Raw genomic sequence first — 25,649 nt, 5'->3', positions numbered from 1 at the left:
AAGGACAAAATTTTAAACGATTTGCTCAATGTTAAGGTTCGATGAAGATCCTGGGGTGAGGTAAAAAAAAAATTACTTCAGATATTGAAAATTTTTTGAATTGGTTTGGATGTTTGTACAATATCTAAATGTGCACCATAAAGTCTTGATTTTGGAAATTATTTGTGGTGTTTATTTTTGCCAAATATAAAAATAAATCTTAACACTGGTAAGTGTGAAGAAATTTGTATTTCCTTATTAAAGAACTTGGTGGGGGAATGATGTTGATGTCGCAAGTCCTTATCGATACAACTTTGATCAAATGAGGTTAACATTTATGTAGACTCCACCATTTGCAAATACCAAAATTTGTATAATCATCCAAAAAGAAATTCATTTACTTCTTCTATTCTAAGCTAGTTTTATTACATCTTTCAATTCCGAAATAAAATTTTGTATTAACTGTTAATTAGATCATGCTGTACTGATGACCTAAATATCCTCAGAATTTATTGCATGGAAACTGTATAAGTTGAAATCCTAGTACATGGCACATTTTATATTAGTTGTCAAACAGTTGATAATGTATTGATCAATTTGAAGCTTCAACATTCCTTTCCCTCTCCCCCTCCATCAGGCACTTGAACTTTTGGAAATTGGCTTGTTCAGATTCCCTCTTTCCCCAGGCCAAAATTGAATTCAAATGCCACACCCAATAATGAGTGATGCTTTGTGTGATCGCAAACATATTCCAATTTAGCAAAGTTGTATTAGATTCTGGTTTTGTCATTAAGTTTTCCATTGTAAACATTCAAAGATGAAAATAGTCTTTCTAAACCATTCACTCACAAAAGCAGACTCCTTACCTTTAAATCCTCTATTAAATTTGTGTATTATGCTAAAGACTTGACTTTCCCAGTTCAAATGCCCCATCCCACCCAGCAAGGTTCAAATGCCTCACCCACAGACACAAATGACAGTCAAATGCTTGTTGGTTGCCATGGGGGTGGGGGAAGTTGAAGCTTCAAATTGATCAGTGCATAACTATCAAAACTCATCAGTAACTCTATCTTGGGACTACAAGAAGTAACACTAAGAAATCATTATTTCATTCACACAGAAAATGCCTCATAACCCAACTGCCAACATAACATTGTTATGTTTCCCCAAAAATCAGTAACAAATTTAGCTAGCTATGAAAGATATACATCAATGTAGCTTCAGTCAATACACAAAGTTTCAATAAAATTTTCAGTAGAATTATTTTCTGTATTTTGAATTGTATTTGAGCCAGCACTTGCAGGAGTAATTTTACTTAATTCAGTGTTATTCCTGATTGGTTCAGTACCCTTGCTTTTGGGTTCACCATCTACTTGCGAGTGTAAATCTACCACGTTAGAACCTAAAATGCCACCAAAACCTGTTAAGCCCTTGTTGTCAATCTCCATGGGTGAATTTGAAGTTGAAGTACATGATAAACTTGCTGGTTGAATCTTAGGAGTGTTATTTTGCTTTTCAGGACTTGCACCCCTAGCAGCAAATTGAATGATACTGGGAGTATTTGCCTGCAAAGTCGCAGAAGACTTAGGAGTATCTGAAGATGCATCTGAACCAGTACATCCATCAACCAACAAGTTCTCTATGCCATAGGCTTCCAGAATGTGACTGTGGACGTACCAGCGAGGCCTATCATTTCTTCTTTCCTTAGAAGCAATATTCTGAATTTTCTTCTCAAGTTGTCTTTTGGAAATTGGACTTTTTTCATCAACTTCTTCATCTGTGACATCTCTACCTAGCCACTTTGAAGTCCAATGCTTTCTGAACTTCATCATCAACTTGCTGAGACCTGCTGTGTTTCCATGAACCAACTTTATTAGGTCAGGCATTGCTGGAAATAAAGGAGAGAATAATTACTAAGGTCAGAGCAACATCCAAGGCTTCACCCCCACTCCCAAGCCACCGTTCTGAGAAAAAGGCAATTTCTTGCGCAGTCACCAATTGCAAGTTCATAAATAGTGAGTTTTATATTTTGTGTTTCATCAGCTTGAGCTTGGATCTTATGTTCAAAGCAACTCTTCAAGCATTCCAGCTTCACAGTTGAGGGTTTCTTACTCCATTTATTCTTATGTATTAGCAAACTTTTGAATATTACCTTTATCCGGTACATAGAGAGCTCCACTGGTGTTTCCACTACTTGGTGTGTCCACAGAGAAATCAGCACTCTTACTGTTTGTAGACAGGCTTTCAATGTTTATGGGTCCATCAACAAGTAAGCATGCAGCAAACTGCTTGAGCACCACACTTACTTCAGCTTCCTCAAGCCACAGGCATCCCAGTGATATTGGCTTCATTGGCTTGCACTTTCTTTTCATTGCAGCTTCCCATGCCTTGGCCTTTGCAAGCTGTTGATCTCTTTTATTTTCAGGATTCTCTCCCTGTGAGGAAAAAATAATATTAATACTGCAAAACCCCCAGGTTTATTTTTGTTGTTGTGTAGAAATATGTAATTACAACTGGCAGCAGTAAGTCTAATACCTTCTTTTCTTCATTCACATCACATTCATCATCATCTCCATCCTCAACTCCTTCATCATCTGATAAGTAACCATGAGGAACAAAGAATCCATCATCATCTCCATTGTCATCATCACCATCACCATCATCCTCTCCCTGAAAATTAAAATTGACTTAACTGATCATGATAAAAAAAGGATGCCTCATCAGAATGTAATCGGCCCACATCCCTGACCAGTTTCAGCATAAACAGAATGAAAACTGTGGCCATGTTGATCAAAGTACCAGTGGATAAAGCCCTGGATAATAAAGATGGCAGATAAGCCTAGAATAAAGTAGTAGCTTATTATGGTGGAGTTTTCCATCACTATCAATTTATTTTTCAAGGACTTCTAAGTCTGCAGTTGTATTTGTCTTGGAGCATAATCATTACCTCACTGTGTGAGAGACTTTCACCTGGTTCCTCCTCTTCCCATTCATCATCACTGTCAACCTCATAATCCAACAAGTCCTGGAGAATATGGGAGATTGTTGATTATCTATCCACAAGTTTACTAAATGGTTTGTTTTGAGATGCAAGTGTAACAGAAGGTGAAGCCTAAATGCTAATCTTTTAAACAGAAAAATGATAGTAGATCAATTAATTGATTGATTGACTGACAGCAATAATCTCTTTGGTTTGAATTCCAGATGAAAGGAGCATCTCTGTGACATTACATAAATTTTAATAGTTAATTGTTAGTAATTAAATAATAGTTTCGGTTTACTATACCAAGTCTTTTTTGAATGGGTTCCTTGGAGAGATGTGGTAGCTTTTCTTTCTATATGTACCAAAGTATGCTGGCCTGTAGTCTGTGTGGAACTGTAATAGTTTGCATCTCAGGCCAACAAAGGAAGAAATGTCCTTCTTTTCCTCAACAATTTCAACACTTGAGTTGCTGTTTTCATCAATTGCTAAAGGTCCATCAGATGTCTTTTCATCAGTATCACATTCATTCTGTTCCTCAATGGTAGACAGTTTTCTCTTCCTGTATTTGAGAATTGGTTTTCTAGCCTCTAGATCTCTCAGATAGGACCTGTGGTCTTCCTACAAGGTCAAAGGTAAGTTTATTTTAAAATATATGTAATGCACAGACACACTGAAAGGCAAGTTTAATCAGACTCCAGAACTTCATGGATATTTGAGAACTTGTTTGTCTGGAATTTGTCAGAACTGGTTATATTCAAAGAGTCTATCTCAAGAACCTACACTACTGCAGAATTATTTTTCAAATTCAAAGTATATTAGAATATGAATCAATGAATGATCCTCTATTCACTAGTTTTATTGTTCTGTAGCACTACGACAAAGTAGTATACATGTTCTTAAAACTGTTTGATTGCTACACTCAACACTACTGGATGTTTTTTGATATTTTGTTATTAGCTTGAGATACATACCTGTAGTTTAAGTTCCTCATCTAAGACTTTTTTCGTTTCAAGTGACAAGTGTTTACGTGTTGTTGGAGCAATGGTCATTCCCGCTTTCAGCTGAAATGGTTTAAATCTACTACCACTGTCTGATGAAGCCTGAAACCAAACATAAGAATTTCATTAGTACAATGGAACTGGCAGGGAATTGATAATGCTTGAGCTTAATACACCATACAACCAAAACACAGAATGCTGGTAACATAAAAAACAATCTTTTATGTTTAAACTCTCCCACAGTCTGATATTTTTTCAGTAGCAGCCAATCTAAAACCAAACAGTAAAAGAAGAAACCATGGGACCTTTTTAAATTTATAATTCCTAGTGCTAATAAAGGTGTTTTAAACAGTTCATGTGATGTCCCACCAATTGGACCAACATAATACATTGGAGATATAAGGTAAGTTAGATTAGTCAGCAGTAGTACATTTATTCAGAAGATCTGTGTTTGATAAAAAAATATTTTCAATTTGGTACCTTGGGGGCAGATGTCTTGGTGAACCAGCTTACAAAATTTTCTTTACTCTTCAGTCTTTTTCTTGTCTAACAAAGAGAAACAATTGAAGCAATTATTAACAAGACAAACCTTACCAAAGAAAGACAGTACACAACAAAGAAAATGGTAGCATAGCTAATGAATGCTACAGAGTAAATCGTAATGTTTGTCCATAACAGTTGCAGATACAATCTATAAAGTACCAAAAGCTAACCTATGCTTTCCTTGGAATCTACTAAGCTATCTCAACAGCATTACTACTTGTAAGCTGTACCTGTTCTTCTTCTTGATTTCTCTTCTCTTCTTCTCGCTTCCTCTTTTCTTCTAACTTTGCACTGAAATCAACCAAACAGAAGTAAAATAAACAACAAAATGAACAGCCTTTTCAAATCAGAATGCTTTGTTTCAAGAGAAGTTGCTAGTGTCATTAAAAGCATACAGAATACTTCTCATCACCCAACTACTAGGATCCTCTCATCCTCACTTTAATTTTAGTAAGGTCCAAGCTTGACGAATTGATCACCTTTCACAAACTGGATTTTTCTCTTACAAAGGTTGCATAATAGCCATACAACACATGCAATGAAAAGAATACCAGTGCATGTATAATTTTCCTTTGTTTGTACCCTTTTTAAACTTACTTATTTTCTTCTTCTCGTTTCCTTCTTTCCTCTTCTCTCTTTCCCTTCTTTTCCAAGCGTTCCTTTTCTTCCTTCTCCTTCCTCTCTATTCGCTCTTTCTCTCTTCTCTCCCTTTCAGCTTGCTTTTCCTGTTTTTCAAGGTCACGCTTCCTTTTGGCTTCTGATCTTTCCTTTTCTTTGGCTGCCTTTGCCTCTTGTTTTTCTTTTAGTTTCTCCTCTTTTAATCTTTGCTTCTCTTGTCTTTCTTTCTCCTGAAATTAAAAAGGAAATCTCATAAAAAAACTATTATTCAATTTCCCATTCTCCTCTTTGCAATTTAAATTTTAAAGAACAAATATCTATTTTTCCGAACCTGTCTCAATACCAAAGATGTTCACACCAAATTGGTCTACATGTTAATAAATCATAATTATTACTGAAAGCACTACCATAGCTCAACGCTCAAATACCATAAAAGTCATTACTATACCCGTTCCTCCTTCCTCTTCAACTTTTCAGCACTCTTTAAGGTTGGGCTCTTTCTATTTCCCTATACAAAAAGAAAGAAACTAATCAATTTCAAATGAATATCATTGGGAAAAATCAGATCAAAATAATCATGGTCTCCTTTTCTTGTACATGCAGCAAGATCTCTGATAACAGGAACAAAGTTGAAAAAGTGGTGGTATATACACCACTGTAGTACGAGGATTTCACATAATTTTTAACACCAAGGTCACAATCAACTTCACTTCAATCTTTAGAGATTTCCTTGAACTAGTTAGGGCAGATATCAGACCTTTTTTTGTTTTTTGTCTGAAGATCCCAGTCTTTACCTGTAGCAAAACAGTGTAATATATGTATATAGGGTCTCTTTGAGGAAGTGGAGCTGAAATTTGAGTATCTAAGCACCAACAGGGACTAATACATGATCTGCATTTCTTTATGCCTATTGTCGGTTTTGGATGTTTATTACCTTGACTGGTGGTGACTGATCTATAACCATTGCTTCATCTTCACGAGAAGAGGAAGTAGATTCTGGTGAGGAAATGGAGCTTGCATCTCTCTGCCCAACTAATTTATCATCTTTGTTTTCAAGAACCAAACTTTTGGAAATTTTTGACAAATCTGTGGTATTCTGTGGCTTTCCTAAACTTTCCTTCAAATCAGGGGGAGAGGGAGCACCAGTGACAAGACCTCCACTGGATTGAGTTTTTTCCTTGCATGGTTCAGATGGTGTGTTTTGGCAGTTGCTAATGCTGTCAGCCTCATTTTGGACAGAAACTGAAGTCTTGAATGATCCAGCGGAGGTCAACAGAGATGAAGATACTGTTGGAAAGGACAATACTCCTGAAATAAAAAAATTATGGGGGTACCCCTCAAATGAGTCTTCCTTGTTACAAAATATATCACAAATAAAATTGCAAGTTTCACAGTGGAATTATTGCTCCAAACATCACAAACACATTTTAAGGTGTGCACAATATTGTCCAATTCTAACACAATCTGCACACTAGATCATTGTAGCCATTAATTATGGGCCACAGTATTATTACAAAGTTCTGCAGTATCACTACAGTGACACTGCAGTAAAACCAACCATTCCCTTGCACACAAGAAAGTAATGTATAAGTGTTCCATCCTACAAATAGTTGATCGAGCCAAAACAGGGCACATCGTAATGATAACACCAGTTGCTTTTAAATACTCAGCTTGCCAGGTGAAAATAACAGCTTCAAAATTATTGAACCTTTAACAATTGTTAGGAAACCTTAAATTTAACGAGGGAACAATGGCTGAGAAACGAATAGATTATAGTGATCCTAAATTGGGTTTTCTAGATGCCTTCTGCCCCAAGTTTGCTCGAGTTTCTTGTATATACGTACATATACACTATTATCATTTTTTCTTATTTCGTAGCAACTGACCTTGCTTCAGTCTTTTACATGGTGGACTATCACATTCGTCTCTGTCAGAACCTTTAGCATATGCTTTAAATAAAACCAAACGTTTCTGTAAGCTATAAAATTACAAATGACAAGATCCGACCTGGAAAATTTGATAGAGGGCATAGGACTTGATGGCGGAACAATCGTACCTTCGCTTGAAGTCTCGCTCTGCACGCGTCCTTCTGGACTTTCACCCGGATTTCTCATATTTTTTATGAGCTACAATAAAATTTTAACGACAAGAATAACATTTAGAGAAAAAATTGAAGAAGAAAGAAGAAAAAGAAACAGTACGCGCTTAGAAGCTCAGCAATGTGTGGTAAGCGCGTTTCTTCAAAATTGGCGGGAATAGCTTTAAGATGCATTCTGGGACTGTTTTGACCTATGGGGTCTGGATCTATTATGTATATTGAAGAAAAATAAACGGAATTAAATGAAGTACTAAATTCTTTGGAAAGGAAGAACATGCTGTATGCGAGAGGCCATTTTTCTATTCGTTGAATGTTTTAGTCCAAAATTAGAGCTTGATTCCCTAACGATGAATGCTCCGGAGTCATTTGAACCATTTCTATTGCTTGATGGAGATAAAAAGTAAGTGTATGCACTGTGTTCCTAGATAGAACGATAATAATAAAGTGTTACAGAGAAAGGATTGATCTTTAATTAAGCATTTTTTTAAATTTTCAGGATAACTATCACTAAGGACACTAAAGTTCCAAATGCTGCCCACTTTGTTGTAAATAAAGAAGATCACACATTAGGAAACCTTCTTCGAGCGTGAGTTAAACAGCGCTACGGACTTGACAGCCAATTAAGAGTTTTTTCTGACGAGTATTTAAGATCGCTCATAAGATTATATAGAAACATTTTTTGCCAGTTTGATTTGTTGCTCAACAGACCCTGTGCTGGCCACAACCATAGCTTTGTTGTTCTATTTTGTGTCAATTAGAGAAAAATTGCATTCATGTATCACTATAAAAGAAACATATGGATAGCTAGTATGTTACTGGTTGGCTGACAACCATCCCACTCAAGGTTAGCAGGTATTTTTAAGGCATTCTACTTTAAATGCAAAGCTACTAAGCCTCTTAAATTATGCCCCCTTTATTGAAATGAAATATTTCTATCTGAAAATTAAGGATGTTGCTCAGATCATATTTGAGTGGTAGTTCTACCATTATCAACCTTTAAGGCTTTGAATTCATTTTGAAATACCATATTTGCGATTTTCAACTCACAGGCAACTGCTGCGAGATCCACAGGTAATATTTGCTGGATATAAAGTTCCTCATCCCCTTGAGCATAAGTTTGTTCTTCGAGTGCAAACTACGCCAGACTACAGTCCTCAAGAAGCATTCACCAATGCTATCACAGACCTTATCAGTGAAGTGTCTCTTTTAGAAGAAAGATTCAAGGTTAGGTTATTTTCCTTGTTTTCAATCTTCTTCACATAGTCAATTCTATCAAATTACCTTGACCCTTTAACTCCCAGACCAAATTTGTAATTCTCCTTACTGTCAATCATACAATTCCTATAATGTTACTTCAGAGAATTTAGTATTGGATCAACTAATTATCCCCAAATTGATATTTTCCTTTATTCCAGGGTGCCAAGCTCCTATTTTTTCCTATTTTTTGGCCTGCCTCCTATTTTCTCCTACTTTTTCATGAAATTCCTAGTTTTTTCTAGTTTTTTAGGGTTTTACTGGGTAAACAGAAACATTTTGAAATATTTGAAATAAATTGCCAATAAAATTGATTAATTCACTTGTTTTTGTTTATACGGCAATGCATTTTGGATGTATGCCATGGTGCCTGTTAAATATTAAGGCATTGGGTTGTGGAACAGAGTTGCTGTTGGGAGTGTTAAGAGGATAGAACTCAAAGAAATCCTCCTATTTTTTTCCTATTTTGGGGTGAGAATTCCTATTTATTTCCAATTTTTGGCCACTGTCATTCCTATTTTCCTATTTTCTAAGTATCATTTGTCACTTGACACCCTGTTATTCTCATCACTTATCTGGTTGATATTGTATTGATATTGTAAGGAGAAATTCTGTCTTGGTCACTCATGGGAGTTAAAGGGTTAAAGAGAATGTGCAAGTTGAAAGTCAAAGTACTGTTGTGTTTGATATCCAAGATTGAAGAAGACATTTCCCATGTTGACTGCATACTGCAGTCTTCTTCAAGAGTTGTGGTCAACTGGTTACATGTCTTGTTATGGAGCAATATATTCCTTTGTGATTGGTTGGTTTTCAACAGCAAAGGGATCACATCTATGAAAAAAGCCATCAACAATTGCCTAAAAGCAACAATTTGTGGTAGAACTTCGTTTTTAAGAAGGTGATTGCAAACAGTGGAATTCAAGCAAACAAAACATCTCCATCCATAACAGAAGTGTCTAAATTATTACAAAAAAATTCAGGGATGGATTCTGGAATCTTTTATTTGGAGCAAGACTATTAACTTCAATGTGGTCATTTTGAGTGAGAGCCACTGCAAGAATTTTGGTGTCAGACAAGTAGTAGAACAACCCTTAGGTCTGGTAGGATGGTCCCCCTGGATTTGCCCTAATACTTCATCTCTTGCAGCTGATTGCTCTAACTATGGCTTAAACTTAGCTTAATGTTAACTTGGCTTGTAGAAGTTAACTCAACATGAGCTTCTCAATTCCACCAGGGTGCAGCGGTTTTAATTTTATATTCTCTCTCATACTTACAGTCATCAGTCAAAGATAAGCAAGAAGGCATAGAGTGAATTGAAAAATCTTTACAAGGAAGTTGGAATATATTTTCAAACAGGGATGCAGTTGGACCTGAGCTTTGTATTAATATCAGTACAAGTGGTGTGACTCCAGAAGCCCTTGTGGAACATTGTTGTCTTGTAGGGAACTCGTTTATAGTGACTTTGATGATGGCTACAGACTAATAACTTCTAAAAGATCTGTTCTAGTATTCAACATATTTTCCTTGATCTTGTTAGTTTCTTTTTATCGTACTAGGATAATATTTCAAAAATATAGTTGATGTATATATATATCATACCATCGTTAATTGGCTGGAGAATTTTTCTTGAGAAGTGATACTGAAGTTTCTCTTAGCTATGGGGTCAATGAAAAATATTCCAAACTCAGCAAAGCATAATATAGCATTATCCTTTTCCTTAACAAGGAGAATGAATGACAGAAAAAGAATTTTCAGATAACAATATAAGGTCATGGACAGATGTTATAGGGTGAAGTTATTTCAAAATATTGGAAATAACTCTATTTATGACTAAAGACAAATTGGTTTTCACTGTCCAAGCTTAACTAATAATATTAACATGAAGGCTTGAGCTCCATTCAATCATTAATTCACCCCCCCCTTCCAGCCCTCACCTTCCTTCCACTTAGAGAATCCATCATTTTTAAAATGAGACTGTATATTGGCTATTATTGTTTTATATCAATTTTACACTTTTTCTCAACAAACAACAGTCATACATTGAGGCAAGAAGCATTTAATTTCAACTATAAAATCATTACTTTTCTTTCTTACATAGTCTAAACAATACATCCACTAGTTGCATCTTCGCTACAACTACTTACTCATTAGATACAAAGGTTCTCTTAGCTGATCCATAGTATCTCCCAAACATTCCTCATATTTCAAGTCAATTACTTTGCAACATTCTTTGCAGCTGAAATACTGACTAAATACATTTTAATAATGGTCGCAATTTCCTCCTATCTTAACTTCTAACTTTGTTGATCCTAATTTAGCCATTAAATTTTGTTGATCCTCATTTAGCCACTAAATTTTATTGATCCTAATTTAACCGTTAAAAACACAACAACTCAGAATCTTTTTCCAGCACATGTTACGATCTATGATAAACTTCTTGTTGCATCTTGTTTCTATTGCTCCAATCACTGGTTCAACTATGGCTGCCACACCTCAAAACAAAAAAAAGGAAAATATCAAGGAGTAATTATGGTGAGGAATTTTGTCATTTAAAACAAATATTCTTGAGAAATTTCAATCCAGTAAGCGGTTCTTTCATTTCTGTTGTTTGGTATATCTTTGCTCTCACACTTGAATACATACAAATGTTGATATATTTTTCCTCAATTTGTTTAACATGAATAAGGAATATTGTATCTGAAAAGTAACCTAAAAAATTGGAATCAGTGATGTGAAATTCCATCTTACTGACTGCATAACCATAACCACAGTAAAACAACATTAAGAACAAAGAATTACAAAACTTGTTTCTGCTTACAACTCCATCCATGACCAGTGGTACTGAACACCCTGTATCTGTTTGAATGGCCATGATGTAAACTGGCTGGGTCCCCTGTGGCACAACATATGGCTGTCCTGCTGTCACAGCATATCTCTGTTGAAGGGCCTGCATCACTGGCTGAATGGAAAAAAAAGCAACTGATTAAACTCTGTTTTTCCCCTTACTTTTAAATATACAAACACAGATCATTCATGACAGTTAAATTCAATTAAGTTCTGATCGGTCATTTTGAGTTGGGTGTCACAGATGATCAGCTAATTTTCCTAGTTCCCTGTGAACAATGCATGGTCCTCACCTTTCTTTTGACTGCTACATCAATTTGAAGAGTTTTTCCTTTCCATTGCACTAAACCCTATAAAATAATTTCACCAAATGTGCATTATCCCTTAAACCCCAAAGAGTGATTGACTTTTAATTTCTCCTTACAGTATCACTCTTGAATCAAATGTTAAGGTCACAAGAATAAAGGAATTGATCACCAACTTAGAAAGCTCCTTGTGGTCAAACAAGTTCTCCCTTTCAGTATCATAGGAAATGTTAAAGAAAAGTATTGAGAATATGGATGTTAATGATAGGGTGTTAACCCTTCAACTCCCAGGATCTGATTGTAAATTCTCCTCTCTAACCACTTCACATTTCCTTTAAAATTAGTTACGAGAATTTGGAATTGGAGTAAGATGACAATTTTAACTTGATAAACTTTAGTATTCTCATTATCATGTGCTGGAGAATGCAGGTACAGGGAGAATTTACATGTCAATCACTTCTGGGAAAGGGTTAAAGGTTAACCTAATGATTATTGAGTCTCTTTTGACTGGAAATGCCCTTATGAGGCTCTCATTAAGGCATTGCACCATCAAGTTAAAAGATTCACATAGATAACATGCAGTTGGAGATAACTTTCAGTCTTACCATGTCTCTCACTCGTTGAGCTTCCTCTGCTGTGTGAAATGTCACAAAACCATATCTATGAAAGAAAATGGAACCTTACTCCTTTGACTGCTAAGAGTGATTAGCATCTAATTTCTCTTTACAATATTAACTTTTGATCAAACATCAAGGTGACAAGAATTGAGGAAATGATAACCAACTAGAGAAGCTCTTGATTGTTAAACAAATTCTCCTTGTCAGCACCTCAGGAAATGTATAGAGAACTGTATGGAGAACATACATACTGGTGTTAGGTCTTTGGGGAAAGTACTGGGAATTGTTAAAACAGTATAAGTAAAGATTTATTTACCCTTTATTTACACCACTCCTGAGGTCTTCAACAATCCTCACATTCTGTACCTCAAAACCCATACCACCAAAGAGAATTTCAAGTTGAAGCTCAGTCATCTATGACAGAAATTAAAAGAAAATTCAAAATGTTGATTAATAAACAAATCTATAGTCTGTGAACTGTTGCTGAGGGCAATAAAAGAGGTGAGATCCAAACAGCTCTTGTGCCCTCTCCATCCCCTCCCTTGCACTTAATTATCTCACCAATGTGGGTTACAGATGTACCATGCCCAGCCCACTTGGGAAATAATGAATAATTTTGCTCAGGAAGTGAACTAATGGAAAAAAAGACCACCTGTTGAGAAGGACTTTTAAGAAGAAAACTCACATAATTTTGGTAATTTGACAGTTTTAATTAAATTCTTTATCTATGCAATTGAGTAATGTCAATGGATTTGTGACTGTAAAATCAGCTTACTCTATTTGGTATTCCTCTGATGAAAACTCTATTCAAAACCTGAATACCGTACTCTGTCCAAACTTCCACTGAGGACGCTGAGTGCAACGGTCTATTGTTACATGAAACCTGCATCCTGTATTGAAATATAAGATCTAATAATATTTGCAGTCAACATTAGTAGTTTTTAATCAAGAAATTAATGGTTCACAAAGTATGAAGTTTGATATAATCATGTTTTTAGAGCGTCTCGCATCTGGGTAATTTTGAGATAGCGTGACAGTGCTTTCTAAGAGGAGTCTTCCAAAACGAATGCAAAGAAAGCGTGACTTCCAAGCGTGACATGTTTTCCCCTAGGTCATGAACGCCGCGAAATTTTTCCTTCCGCAAATCATAGATGTTGCATCTTATCTTTATAGAGCAGATAACTGTCTAAACAGACCTTACTTAAAGAAAAATATAATATTTGTGGGCATCACTTTCCCTGATTACAGAACAGTTCAAAAGCTATTTTGACGTGGACAATCACCGAATCAAAGTTGAATAACCAGTCAAATTTTTGATGATTTACATTTTAAAAAAGTTCATAAGCGGCCTCTGAAATTGAACTAATCGTGAATACACGGAAGTAGTTATCTGCAGTTTTTTGGAGCACGTGTAGAACACTTAAGCAGGTTGTCTGACCGACAGATATAGAAACAATCGAAATGTGAAGAAGAGCAAGTGAAAAATGAGCTTAATTTACGCGAATTTACAAAGTACCTAATTCTTGCGTTCGCGAAACAACTTTTTGGTGGTACGCTGTGATACTAGATGGGCGCATTGATGACGAAGCCATTTTCCCGCCAAAACTGGGTAGTGCTCTCAATAAACTGCTTCAGCTTGAAACCAGAAAATTTCTCATTCGGAGACTATCAAAACTGCCTGGATAATCAGCTCATCTAACGGAAATTTGCTTTGTTTTAAAGCTGTATTTACATTAAATGTTGCAATGCAGACTGACAACGAATCAAGGTACTTAAGTACACACTTCTAATGGCTGGGATCTCTGGGAGAAATGCGCAAAACCACCTTTTTTCGTCTATTCACAATTTTTCTATGCTCCCATGTTTTCTGTAGAGGAGAAAACTGAAATCATTTATGCTTACCTCGTGAGATGAAGAAACTTCGAATTCCAATACGGTCGTATGAAAGCCGCTTTCCACAGACCTTGACCTAATCAAATTACTTTCGACACGCCTTATATACATAACCCTATCTGGGAGACGTCTAATAATAATATTCCCACGTGCGGGCGACTAGATGAAAAAAATTTTTAATGGGAATACTCAACGGAAAGAGATTTTCTTTTTGATCCCATGAATGAAGACAAATATGATAGCATCATTTTGAGTTACCTTAATCAATACTTTGTTTCAAACCACGCAAAGAAAAAACAAAAACCGACAAAAGACCAGATTTGATTAAGTAAAGAATTAACAGAAGGATTCGAGGAAAGTTTACATCGGAGACTTGAAGTATTTAAGTGTGATCGAAAATACTTATGGATGAACTAAATTTCTTTTTTTGGCCGTGAGGTTGCACTTGGTTTTCAGAATTCTCTAGTTTGACAAGGGTCAGTCGGAGGCGGGTCACTTTCAGAGGCGTCAAAATGTCTACAGTGATGATGAAACTTGGTTGGGTTTAGGCTAGGGTAGCCTACAGAGAAAAGCAAAGAATACAGATAGGACAAAAACGAAAAACACTGTGAAAGTAAAGTCATGGAAAATACTTAGACTGTCCAACTGAAGGAATCGAATTCTTGCCATGTCAAAGAAACTTTAGTACGAAATACCCCCCTCCCCAACCCCCTCTCTGTAGCACTTTTCATACCTCAAAATTGCGGATTTAAAGGGTTGCCAGTAGGTGAACGGCCCCAAACTGACTTTTTTTCCTCAGTAAATTGGTTTTTAAGTGTTGTTGGTATGGATTAAAGCTTCATTTCCGGTGCCATTTCCTTGCACCTCCACTGTATCTGTTAGTTATTGCTCGGCTCTGATATACCGCGACCAAAATTATGCCTTTGACAAATAAAAGCTGAAAATCAAAGTAACACCCACTTTTCAGGCTGATATTTTTGCCTGATATTTATGACAAAGTACAATGCTTTTATTGGACCATCGAAAAAGTTCACCGAAGTACATAGCATATTCAAAAAGAGCTATTTCAAAAAGGCTTACAGAAATGGCTATGAAACACCTCTCTACCGAATTATCATATAATGAGCCAAATCACATAAAAATGTCAAATGAAACTGATCATAATGATTCTTGTTTTACATCTCCTCAAACTCCTGTATAGTCTGAATCATTTCCTGTTCCGCCTCAGCATGTTTCTCTTTTATTTTCTCTAAGGCAGCTGCAAAGTAAAAGAACAGCGATATATTTGAGATGGAGTGGTTCGACTAATACGGGAGGGTTCAGTTACAGCCCTTCCATCCCTCAGAGGGGTGCGCTGAGGGTAAAAACAAAACGCTTAACTAGTTTGTGAACCTCTGGTGTCCTCTTGACTTCTACAATCTAGTACGGTGATTATTTTTTTGACCGTCTTTTGACATGATTCATTTGTGAATTAGCGAAAAAAGCCATTCATACCATCTAGTTGGTCAGCTTCTCTTTCCAAATCCGCAATTTGAGACTCAGCTGTATCAGCACGTTGACAGGTCTGTTAAAAATTTAACAAAATGGTTAGCTTCTTAACAAATAACAAGGTGTCTATCATCCCCAGACCGCTGAAATGCTCCTTTTACTGACTGAAATGAATGGAGAACCGATAAATGTGTATTAGGCGTGAGTCAAATTTCGTTCCCAGAGCCCTCTGGTGAAGAGAAGGATATTGGGACTACTGAAAGTGTTCCGCGTTAAAATAATAATGATGATAATAGTGAGAAGAGAAAAATGATAATAGTAATAATAATAACAACAATAATCACAACAACAACTTATTTTGTTGAGCCGAAAAAATTTTCCAATCAGATTAAAAAAATTCGCAACCAAGGGATGAGTCTTTTGCTTTCTAGGGATACTCAAGCAGATGAGCAGATAATTTCCTCGCAGTGCTGGCCAATGGTTCGGACCAAGATGACAATTTGATGTTGGTGAAACATCCGATGTTGTCCTCAAGATAGTTTACAAGTTCTTCGTTCAGACAATCATTCAAGCAAATAATAGCTTTTAATGTTATTTTCACCTCTTCATACTCTCGCCCGATTCTCTCTATCTTTTCTTCTAACTCCTGAATTCGTCTGTTTCCCTGAAAAAAGAGATAGCATCGGTTTTAAAAAGCATCAGTTAATTTAAGTTAAAACTGGGTTAGACCTCGACACTTTCTTTCCATAAAACTCCTGAACACGGATCCTCTTTCCATGTCTTCCGGTCTTCCGGTCTTCCATTCTTCATTTTCTCATTTCCATTTCTGCTCTCCAATCAACGATGCTTAATTCTCATTGTTCGTACCTTGTTAACCACTATTTCATTTACAATTTCCGTTCCTTGGTTTTCAAATTGACATCAAAGAAACACCAACAAAAACAACACATTTTTGCACATCTACCCACCGGCACTTCAACCTACACCGCATGTACATGCAATTTTAGTTATGCAAACTATCTAGTAACGAACACAAAAGAGCTAACGCCTTACATCGCACTCCTGGACCTCCAGAGAACGGAGACTGTTCCCGACTGTTTTGGATTCTTCCTCCAGCTCCTTGAGTCGCCTTATGAAGATTAAAATAAAATAATCATTAAACTGAGCATTCGTTGTTTATAATGTAACGCAACCGTCTCCTGCATTTCGCTGTGTGACATCTTAAGGAAGGCTGCGACGGAGAACAGAGCGGTCAAAGATGGCGCATGCGCGGGGTGATCACCTTCGACTGGATTTGGCCGCACATGCGCTTATCTCCCGTACAAAATTCCATAGGAAAACAAAACAACTACTGTCTCGCAAACTAAGCAAAAAGAATTGGAACCTTCAAAGAAATCTGTGAAATGAAGCATGCAATGCATGCAGTCGAGGTGTTGTTCTGTTCCGTGCTACAACTGAAAGGAGAGCACACGTTGTGCGACGATCAAAGTGAAGAAAAATAATTTGAAATTAAGTGATCTAAAAGGTTCATTCTGTCTACATTACGTTAAGATCGTTGCCTTTTCTTCAAACTGAATAATTGAGGTCAAACATCTCAACTTAAAACTCACTCATCTGCGTCTTCAGCGCGGCTTTCCAATTCATCGAGTTCTTCTTCCGCTTCTGCAAGCTTTGCCTCCAACTGTGTATGAGATTGATTGATAAGTGATATATTACAGAAAGATAAAAAGAAGTTAAGATGTTATTCCGCCATCTACAAGTTTCTATAGGGTTCTTATCTATGATTAGTGAAAAAACCCTCTGACGTGTAAAAATCACGAAAAGAGTCGGACAGCTCGTGTGACAATCATGGCAGACGTGCTTACGAAACAAATAGACAGATCTGAAGTACTTGTAAGGGGAATTCTTATCAAAACCTCCGGAGCATAGGGGGGAACCGAAAAAGGCGAGAAGGTAGAGAAAGTGATTTCGCTCTACCTCTAAGCAAGAAGGTGCATTTTTTGAGGGAACAAACCCCCCAAAATAATACAAAAACTTTATCTGTGGCGATTGTTTTCACCCACATGTCCCCCTCCCCCACCCAAAATCAATTTATGATTAATGATACTTGTCAGGCCTGGATACTTGTCATCATACGTAAATAACGCAAGTCCCACGGAAGGGAGGGCACATGAACAATTGCTTTCTTACTTCTTCAATCTCTCTTTCAGCAGACTCGTGCCTCTCCTTCTCTTCCTCTAACTTGGCTTCAAACTGAGCTTGCTAATGAGAAACAACAACCCCGATTAAATAAGTATCTGTAAAAATCGGTAGCACAATAGCAAAAGAAAGAACGAAAGAATACTAACTCGTTCCTCGTCACCCATGGCCCTAGTTTCCAGGACCTTCCTCACTCTGCAAAGAGAAATCAACAGCAAGATATATTGTCAGGATTTGTGAGAATTTATCATAGCCATTTTTCTCTTACCGCGTAACCCTTTGACCCGTTAGTTGGACCAGCATCTAATTTCTCCTTACAATATCACCCCTAAATAGAAACATTATGGTCACGAGAATGAAGAAAATGAACACCATCTAAGGAAGCTCTCGGTTGTTAAACAAATTCTCCTTGACAGCACCCTAAGCCCTGTACAAAAAATATGCGTCGAAAATTTCCGTGAGTGGAGGTTCAAAAAAGTAGTTTGTTCGTGCCCAGGCAAACATCAAAGGGTGGGAAAAATCGAAAAAAAATGAAAATGGTCGAAGATTGGAAATATCGCATAGGGTTAGGGTTATTGACGAAGATTGTACATATAAAACTCGAAAACATTTTGGTAACTTTTTAGGATTCACGGACCGTGACGTAGCTCAGTAGTCGTCATTGAAGGTTGGCAATCGATCGAGAACTTTGCATAAAGGATGTGACGAAGTCAAGAAGAGATTTGAGAGTCGAAAAGGATCTGAGGTAGAGATTGGCAAATAGCTTCTTTTGAGGCGTGTTTGAATTTATATTCGTCGCGCACTTGCAGTTTTTATTATACACTTCTTTTTGGTCAATTTGGGAAAATTCTGAAGTATATTACTGAAATGTCAGGCTTGGTAGAAAAGAAATGGCAACATAACTTTTATTAAAAGAATCGTTCAACTTATGCTAAAAAAATTCCGGGTTTAAGTTGAAACTGGTAGGAATCAGGATTTGGCAATCACAGTTCCATTTCTTGAGTATTATAGCTGATGCATAACTGAAATTATCCGGTTTTCAATCGGTCTGCTTCTTAAAAGACGATCGACGACAAATAATGAGTGTGAAAGGTGCATATAACCATCGCCGATAACCATCATTTACAAACGTAATAATAGTCTTGCAAGAGGCAGGAATTCAAATTTGACAACAGCACGTCAACATATTCCATCACTGATTAATTTTGGAAGGTCAGGTTTATCCCGAATGTAATTGGCTGAGACGATTTCACCCTAACTGCGCCAAACGAACCGAAAAATCGGTCCTTTGAATTGATTTCTTCCGATAGTATATAATTATCAATGTTAATGCTTTCTAATTTTGCTTTTAAAAAATCCACTAAGAATTTACTTGGGAGTGATATTCGTTAGTGCTGCTTATATAAACGTGGAGGCCTTTTAGATGCCGATAAATTGAAGTTAATTTGACAAACTCTGTCCGTGGGCTGCTCACTCGGTTGGATCAGTTTGCTTTATTTATCATACTGTCACGAAATGACTTGGTCAAAAACTCTGTTAACCGAAACTGTGCAAGATTTTTGCGCCGAGAAATCTATGGGCGCGGAATATTCACTACCATTCGTAACTAATGGTTTGGAGACTTAAAGAAATGCAAATCGTTCGGAATTTGTCTGGAATCAAGAACAGAGTGGCCAAAAAGAACCTTCCTTCAATCTGTAGAATAACCTTTGTTTACTGTAATTTAAATGCATGCTTGCGGACGCGAAAAAAACACATAAGATAAAGTGTTGAAAACACAGAGAAGTTGCATTAAAACTCGGCATTGATAATCTGGTATAGAAAGCAAGAACACACTCATATTTAATGCTTGTTGTCATGTTTGTTGAAGTCACTTTGTATTTGTTAATTTGAGATATTTTTGCTAGTTTATGAACTGTCGAATTAGTACCTTTCGTTTTCATCTGAGGTTTGCTCGGCTTCCTCAAGCTGTAAGGTAACTTCAGACAGCTGAGATTCTTTAGCGTCTAGTTGGTCTTCAATTTCTTGAAGGTCGTGGGTTAGTTTTTTGACTTCATCTTCTGCCTGCGGAAAGCATAAAAACGCAACCATGACAAACAGTTTACAAATTGTTTATAAATTTGGTCGACAGTTCTGTTCACATAACCTAAAAGCAAGAGGCATTAAATCGTGTCTGTAGCTCAAAATAAAGGATGTTTCGCTTGAGAATAGGACAATGGAAGAGTTTCAAGCGTATTTCAACAAGTGTAAAACTACAGAATCTAATAAGGATTCTTACGGCTAGATTCCTCTCTTTGGCACTCTTTAAGCATTCTTCAGACTCATCTGCTCTCCTTTCTGCATCATTCAGACTTATTCGCAGCATATCAACCTTCTTCCTAATTGTCTCCATTTTGCTTTCTGTAAGAGAATTTTCCAACAGCCAACTCCCTAAAACTATGCCAAAGCAACCGAACAAGGACCTGTACTACCCGCGTACAGCCGAGGTAAGCTGCTTGTGACCTAGATTTAAATATGTCATCGACAAATATCTTGTCAGGGGCGTGACGCGGAATCTCAGCTATGTCATGGCTTTCTTCTTCTCAGCGTGATAGATCATTTGTTCAGCTGAATTGCGACAATAAACTAACTCCTAATTCGCCTGCACAGTTGTGTAGCAATTTACTAAAAGCAGGGATATCCGACAATTGCTGACTGCATTATAGGAACTTGAGGTACAGCATTGCTTTGGTTAACAGCTTATCATGGGGTGCCATTAATTTCAATGTGAACTCCAATTGCAGACGTAATAGTTGTTATCTGAGTTGTATCGGTCTTCATGTTTTCAAGCTAAACACGGGCGTCTGTTCTCGTTTAAAAGTTAACATTTTACTTAACCAATTTCCAATTAACTCTGGATTGAAAGTTGTTACAAATAAAACAGTATCCGCAAACCATTTTAAATCGTATCTAATGCGAGAGGTTGGTGAACGTAAACAGAGGACTTGCACAAGAACTGGGCTCAACGTCACTTGCGGTCAGCGAAGCTATTTTTTTATTTTTTTATTTTTTTTATTTTTTTTGTAATCAAACGGATTGGGATGAGATATAGGCATATGGAAAAGTATGGACTTGGTCATTGGACCCTTGGACTATTTTTTGGACCATTTTTTTTTTTTTACCATTTTATCGAGGGGGGGCCACCATTAGGACTCAGGGAGGAGTGGGATGCAGTCCATCAGTACTTAGGGAGGGGCGAGAGGCAGACCATTATTACTCAGGGAGGGGTGGAAGACGAACTATTAGTACGCAGGGAGGGGTGGGAGGTGGTTAAAGAAGTAAATGCTACTGATTGATGGAGTTTTTACTGGACCATACAAATTTTTTTGAGCGGTTTTTCGATTGACTATTTTTATGTAAAAATTTTTGAGCTGGGCTGTTCTTTTGTCATGCGAATGTGAAACTGCCACCTAAACACTGGACTTCAGTTGTAATTGAAAATATGGCCAATTCTCTTTTTTGATCCTCCACTGTTGAGTCACGCGTGTGCCTTTAAGTCGACTTGTTCCAGCGCTAAATGACACTCACCGGTTATCACGAATCATCTTTCAGTTGCTTCACGTTTCCCTCTGTGTAAACAGTATACCATTACTAAATTTATCTATCTTCCTCTTGTCGTTGATTTTATCAGACGACAGAGATCACGGAATTGCCGCCGGGTCCTTAGTCCTTACTTATAGAATAGAATCCATATGCACTATCGCAATTTTAACTTTTGCACCTTTACTATAAAAACATTGTTGATACAATCGTACAGTGCAATCTTCTCTCCTTTCAGATACACAGTTTTCCGGCTTAAAGTTAAGTGTCATGTCACGCATTCCACTTCGTACATTGACGATTAAACAGCACAGCTTCAACGCTGGATAAAATTAGGTTTGTCTTTTATGGCTTAAGGACGCAATTTTTCTTTCACATAGCCGATGCATTGATTCATTAAATCAACACAAGTGCAAATTACAGAATTATCTTGCTTAACAGTATCTGATTAACAGTTTAAAAAAAAATAAAAAAATAAAAAAAACAGCGTAAAAAAAGGGCATCACGTCAAAATCTTGCATCTAGTTTGAATATCCATGCGGTGATACAAACATTGATTTCCCATGAACCTGTTTGGTGAATTGAAGTGGGATTGAGGTCTCTGCCAATAAGCTTGTGCTTCACTGCTGATAAATCAAAATCACTAATTTTGATAAACAATCAAGTTAAAATGAAAAAAAAAAAATTGAGCAATGTTTAATTCCATGGACATAGCCATTAAAACGCTTTAGTAACAACCTTATCTATGCCGTACGTTTTTTTTATCGCCTTTTACGACATCTACTTGGATATCATGGGTCAACTTACTTCCGGCTAGTTTCCAGTTCCATTGCGGGGAAACAGTCTCGCTTTGTTCGATCTTCATTAAGTCGCTCGATGAATATGAATGAAAGGTCTGTGTATGAGGTTTTGCGCCTACAAGTGCTCTTTAGACGCCTAAGAGGGAAAGAGTTACTTTCCAAGAGGCTCTCAAGGCTGATAGTCGCTTACTTTTCCAAATCGAACATTATAAAGTATTAGGCCGTAAGAATTTTAGCTTGAACACGTAGAAGAATCACTTACATGGGCACGTCCTTGCAAACCAATGTCCACTGAACTGTGAAACAAGCTCACGTACGCAGGAAAACGCGCTGATAGCGCGGAAGAGATGAATGAAACAGAGGACTATTGGGCTACCGCCGCCCACAACACCATTGCAATCGGCAATTTGCAATCCCCTTAACACCAACTGAAGGTAATAGACAGATACTAACAGAAAACGCTGAATCATCGCTGACTTTTATTGTGGTCTAAAATAACTAATGAGTAATACAGACAAAATCGAATTATATCAAGTGATATATTCAATAAAAGTTCCACAGATCAGCACTTGCCTATAAGACCCGGGACTTGAGAATAGCAGACGACTAATAAACAGTTTTTATCGAATCGCGTGCAGGAAAGATCTTTCCAGCCAAAGTCCATGAGAACCGAATTCCACTGCAATATCATGATCGCTCTTTCCCTGCGCGTGCATGGACTTAATTTTTTCAGCCATCAGCTTCCCGAGCACAGATTCAGCAGGTGAAACTGCAGGCGCAGCTGGTCTTGTAAAATTTGTAGCAGACATCACCATCAACATATTCTTGGAAAAGAATGACTCTTCGACAGCCTGATGCATGCTTAAGGGAAGCGCATCCGAACTGTTGAGGTTTTTCCATTTTGGGACCATTTCTTTCAACTTTTCCCAGCTGCGATCGTTTAGAGGCAGTTTCTCGAGCAATGGGCGCAGTTCGTCTTGCATTGTATGATAGATTGACTCCAGCTCGTCGCAGCGTTGGCGCAATTTGGCGATTGTTTGCTGACTTGCCTTCTGGTTTTTGTAGTTAGAAAGTTCATAGGTTGGAAAGGTAATGTTACTAAGAACTTTCTCGCTGGCTGTCTTCAGGCCAGTTCCGTCGTCGATCCACGGCAACGCCTGCAGAACTGGGGCATAAACATCCTCGTAAAAGGCACCGACGGTTTTCGATAGAGAAAGTAACTGATTATACTGGCTTTCCATTGCAAACGACCTCAGATGAATTGTGAGGAGACTTGAAAACTGTTCGGCAAAGAGGTACACAACCTAGCGTGTTTCCAAAGCAGATAAGTGTGTTTTCATAAAAAGCTGCTGTTTTGTGAACCGAGTTGTTGATGTTTACAAGCTGTGACATTAAAGGAGAAGTACGTACGTTAATTGGCGTGGGTTCTTCAACAACTAACAATCCGCCGGATGTGCGTGACTGATTTTCACGATCTACGCCAAGTGAATCTGCATAGTTTCACGTTTAAATTGCAGGCAGGTGAAATGGCGAACGCTGAGATTCACAAGGAAGGTCTGATGGTCGTCTTAAAATATAAAGACAAATTGAGGAAACATAAATCTAAGATTATAGGGGAGTTCACTATACCAAAGGAAATTTTGAAGGAAAGATTTTGTGATAGGGTTATTGATGCTAATCGGATGAACTCTTTGGAGTTAATTCCCTGAAGAGTTTCATTGTCGTCATTGCCTCGGAACAAAGCTAGCTTTGTGTTAATGACAACAAATACACAACAACACCACTGGTTAATACTACACGTACTCACAACACAAACTCATTTAGCTCCTTTCGATCGAGTTGAGAGGAGAGCCCATTTCTTGGTTCTGTAAATCATGGGTGTCGGTATTGCAATAGCGGCAGTTGCCATTACAGCCACTTTAGCAAGTGACGTCGCCTTCTCTGTCGAAGAAGACAAGAAGCAAAAGGAACTGCAATCAGCCATCAAAAGTGCACAGACCGCCATCGATCACGCGAACGATTTCTACCAGAATGTATACAAGATCGTTAAAACTCGGCTCGATCATTTGAAGCAGAGCATGAGGAAACTACCAACTGATGTTGTGAACAAACTTAATGACGAACTGCAGTTGAACCTGAGCAATCCCAGCAAAGTTATCAAAGACGTTGGCCTGGCCCTAAACATCACACAAACTACAGTTGGGGTGGTTGGCCTTGTCTCCTATGGCCTGACCAGCGCTGGAATAGCTGCAGCCGATGGAATCGTTGCTGATATAGGAGCTATAGCCGGGGCAGCAGGTGCCGCCCTGGCCGTGGCCGGCTTTGGTTTGACGCTGTACACCGGAATAACAGCGCTGAACAAACTGAACGACGCTATACATAAAGTGAACGGTAAACGACAACAAGCTGATGACGCCATGACGAAAATGAAGAAGTCTCTTGATGGTCTTCTCTCTGCACTGGGAATGAGGGTTGGAAGTTATGAAACCCTTAGAGACATCTCCAATGACTGGGCCACTCTCGCTGCAAACTTCGACAAGTACGCGACCGCATTTTACTACGCCATGACAGGATTCGCCATGAAGAAAACCCAGGCACAAGTGAATGCTTTCCTTAAAGCAAGGCATTGCCCCACATTAAAGGACGACGTACTGGTCTTGGCAAATCTGATTCAAGAAAACATCCTAAAAATGATGAAAAATGGGAACACCGATGAACAAATAATCAATTTCTATGCTAAAAACAACCCTAAGGAAGGACTCCGTTTTGTGATGGACCCATACTTTGTCAGCACACTCCGATCTTTTATAAAGTAACCTTCAATGCTTTGCCAGCTAAAAAATATTCATCTTAACCGTAATCTTACGATAAACCTAGGTTTTTTAAAAAACAGAAACCTTCTGATCAGGTTTAGTTTCTCCAGGCTTGATATCGAACGAGAGTAATCTTGTGTCAGGTTTGAAATTAATAAAACACTTCAAATCAATGAGAGAAGATTTAAGTTGTTATTTCATTATTTGAGAGGAAAGAAGCGTTCGCAGACCGCAGGTTAGGCTTAAGACTTCAAAACTCTTTGCGGAGAAGCTCGATCTCGGCTCGATGTACAGCGGCAGTTCGGGAAATGAGCCCGCGCTCCTCCTCTCAAAGGTCCCCTTCTGGAGAGGATAGGTACAATCGATGACCGCCCACGAGACAACGGCGCCCAAAGCTCGATCCAGTCTGTACCCATGAAAGCTAGAAAATCATGGCTGAAGTAATGCGTCATTTCCGGTTATAATCAAATGAAAGGACGCTATAAAACAGTATACATACGTTTAAAGAACGAGAAAGTGATCGTACTGTAGGCTAGATGGCATTTGCTAATAAAAGCCTGATAAACGAAAGAAATCAAACTGAAGATCGTAGGCTAGTAGTAGGCTAATAGTAGGCTAAAACTCTATTGTCGAATGAG

General features: G+C 37.7%; 4 protein-coding genes across 5 annotated transcripts; 1 reads left to right on the top strand and 3 right to left on the bottom strand.

Annotated features, from left to right (window-relative positions):
• Window positions 1-182: 182 nt before the first annotated feature.
• On the bottom strand, window positions 183-7,356 carry LOC131784380 (chromatin assembly factor 1 subunit A). The gene is made up of 13 exons (XM_059101190.2): window positions 7,178-7,356; window positions 7,008-7,070; window positions 6,056-6,429; window positions 5,570-5,629; window positions 5,101-5,351; window positions 4,734-4,794; window positions 4,441-4,506; window positions 3,934-4,062; window positions 3,266-3,580; window positions 2,927-3,004; window positions 2,515-2,649; window positions 2,132-2,414; window positions 183-1,867 (listed from the first exon to the last, which is right to left on the bottom strand). Exons 1-13 carry the CDS (start codon window positions 7,233-7,235, stop codon window positions 1,200-1,202), a joined length of 2,541 nt encoding a protein of 846 aa, XP_058957173.2. The 5' UTR covers window positions 7,236-7,356; the 3' UTR covers window positions 183-1,199.
• A 109-nt stretch (window positions 7,357-7,465) lies between these two features.
• On the top strand, window positions 7,466-10,364 carry LOC131784850 (DNA-directed RNA polymerase II subunit RPB11). Its single transcript, XM_059101682.2, has 4 exons — window positions 7,466-7,619; window positions 7,716-7,805; window positions 8,269-8,443; window positions 9,750-10,364. The coding sequence occupies exons 1-4, from the start codon at window positions 7,501-7,503 to the stop codon at window positions 9,783-9,785; spliced, it is 420 nt and encodes a 139-aa protein (XP_058957665.1). The 5' UTR covers window positions 7,466-7,500; the 3' UTR covers window positions 9,786-10,364.
• Window positions 10,365-10,524: 160 nt separating this feature from the next.
• Window positions 10,525-14,984, bottom strand: LOC131784839 (protein boule-like). 2 transcript variants are annotated; one of them, XM_066165959.1, is made up of 7 exons: window positions 14,866-14,984; window positions 13,015-13,129; window positions 12,556-12,653; window positions 12,228-12,282; window positions 11,611-11,667; window positions 11,292-11,432; window positions 10,525-10,965 (listed from the first exon to the last, which is right to left on the bottom strand). In XM_066165959.1, the coding sequence occupies exons 2-7, from the start codon at window positions 13,126-13,128 to the stop codon at window positions 10,951-10,953; spliced, it is 480 nt and encodes a 159-aa protein (XP_066022056.1). In that variant the 5' UTR covers window position 13,129; window positions 14,866-14,984; the 3' UTR covers window positions 10,525-10,950. The 2 variants fall into 2 exon arrangements, with proteins under 2 accessions (XP_066022056.1, XP_058957653.1); XM_059101670.2 differs by having other exon boundaries at window positions 13,015-14,984.
• A 133-nt stretch (window positions 14,985-15,117) lies between these two features.
• LOC131784070 (tropomyosin) lies at window positions 15,118-20,331 on the bottom strand. The gene is made up of 9 exons (XM_059100859.2): window positions 20,098-20,331; window positions 19,750-19,883; window positions 17,969-18,014; window positions 17,811-17,882; window positions 17,231-17,301; window positions 16,674-16,749; window positions 16,222-16,284; window positions 15,627-15,696; window positions 15,118-15,390 (listed from the first exon to the last, which is right to left on the bottom strand). Exons 1-9 carry the CDS (start codon window positions 20,209-20,211, stop codon window positions 15,308-15,310), a joined length of 729 nt encoding a protein of 242 aa, XP_058956842.1. The 5' UTR covers window positions 20,212-20,331; the 3' UTR covers window positions 15,118-15,307.
• Window positions 20,332-25,649: the final 5,318 nt, after the last annotated feature.

This window comes from Pocillopora verrucosa, chromosome 4, assembly GCF_036669915.1.
Source record: "Pocillopora verrucosa isolate sample1 chromosome 4, ASM3666991v2, whole genome shotgun sequence".
In the NCBI taxonomy this organism is placed as follows: Eukaryota; Metazoa; Cnidaria; class Anthozoa; order Scleractinia; family Pocilloporidae; genus Pocillopora; species Pocillopora verrucosa.
Note: the sequence above shows the minus strand (reverse complement) of the source record. Positions and strands in the feature narration are given on the sequence as shown.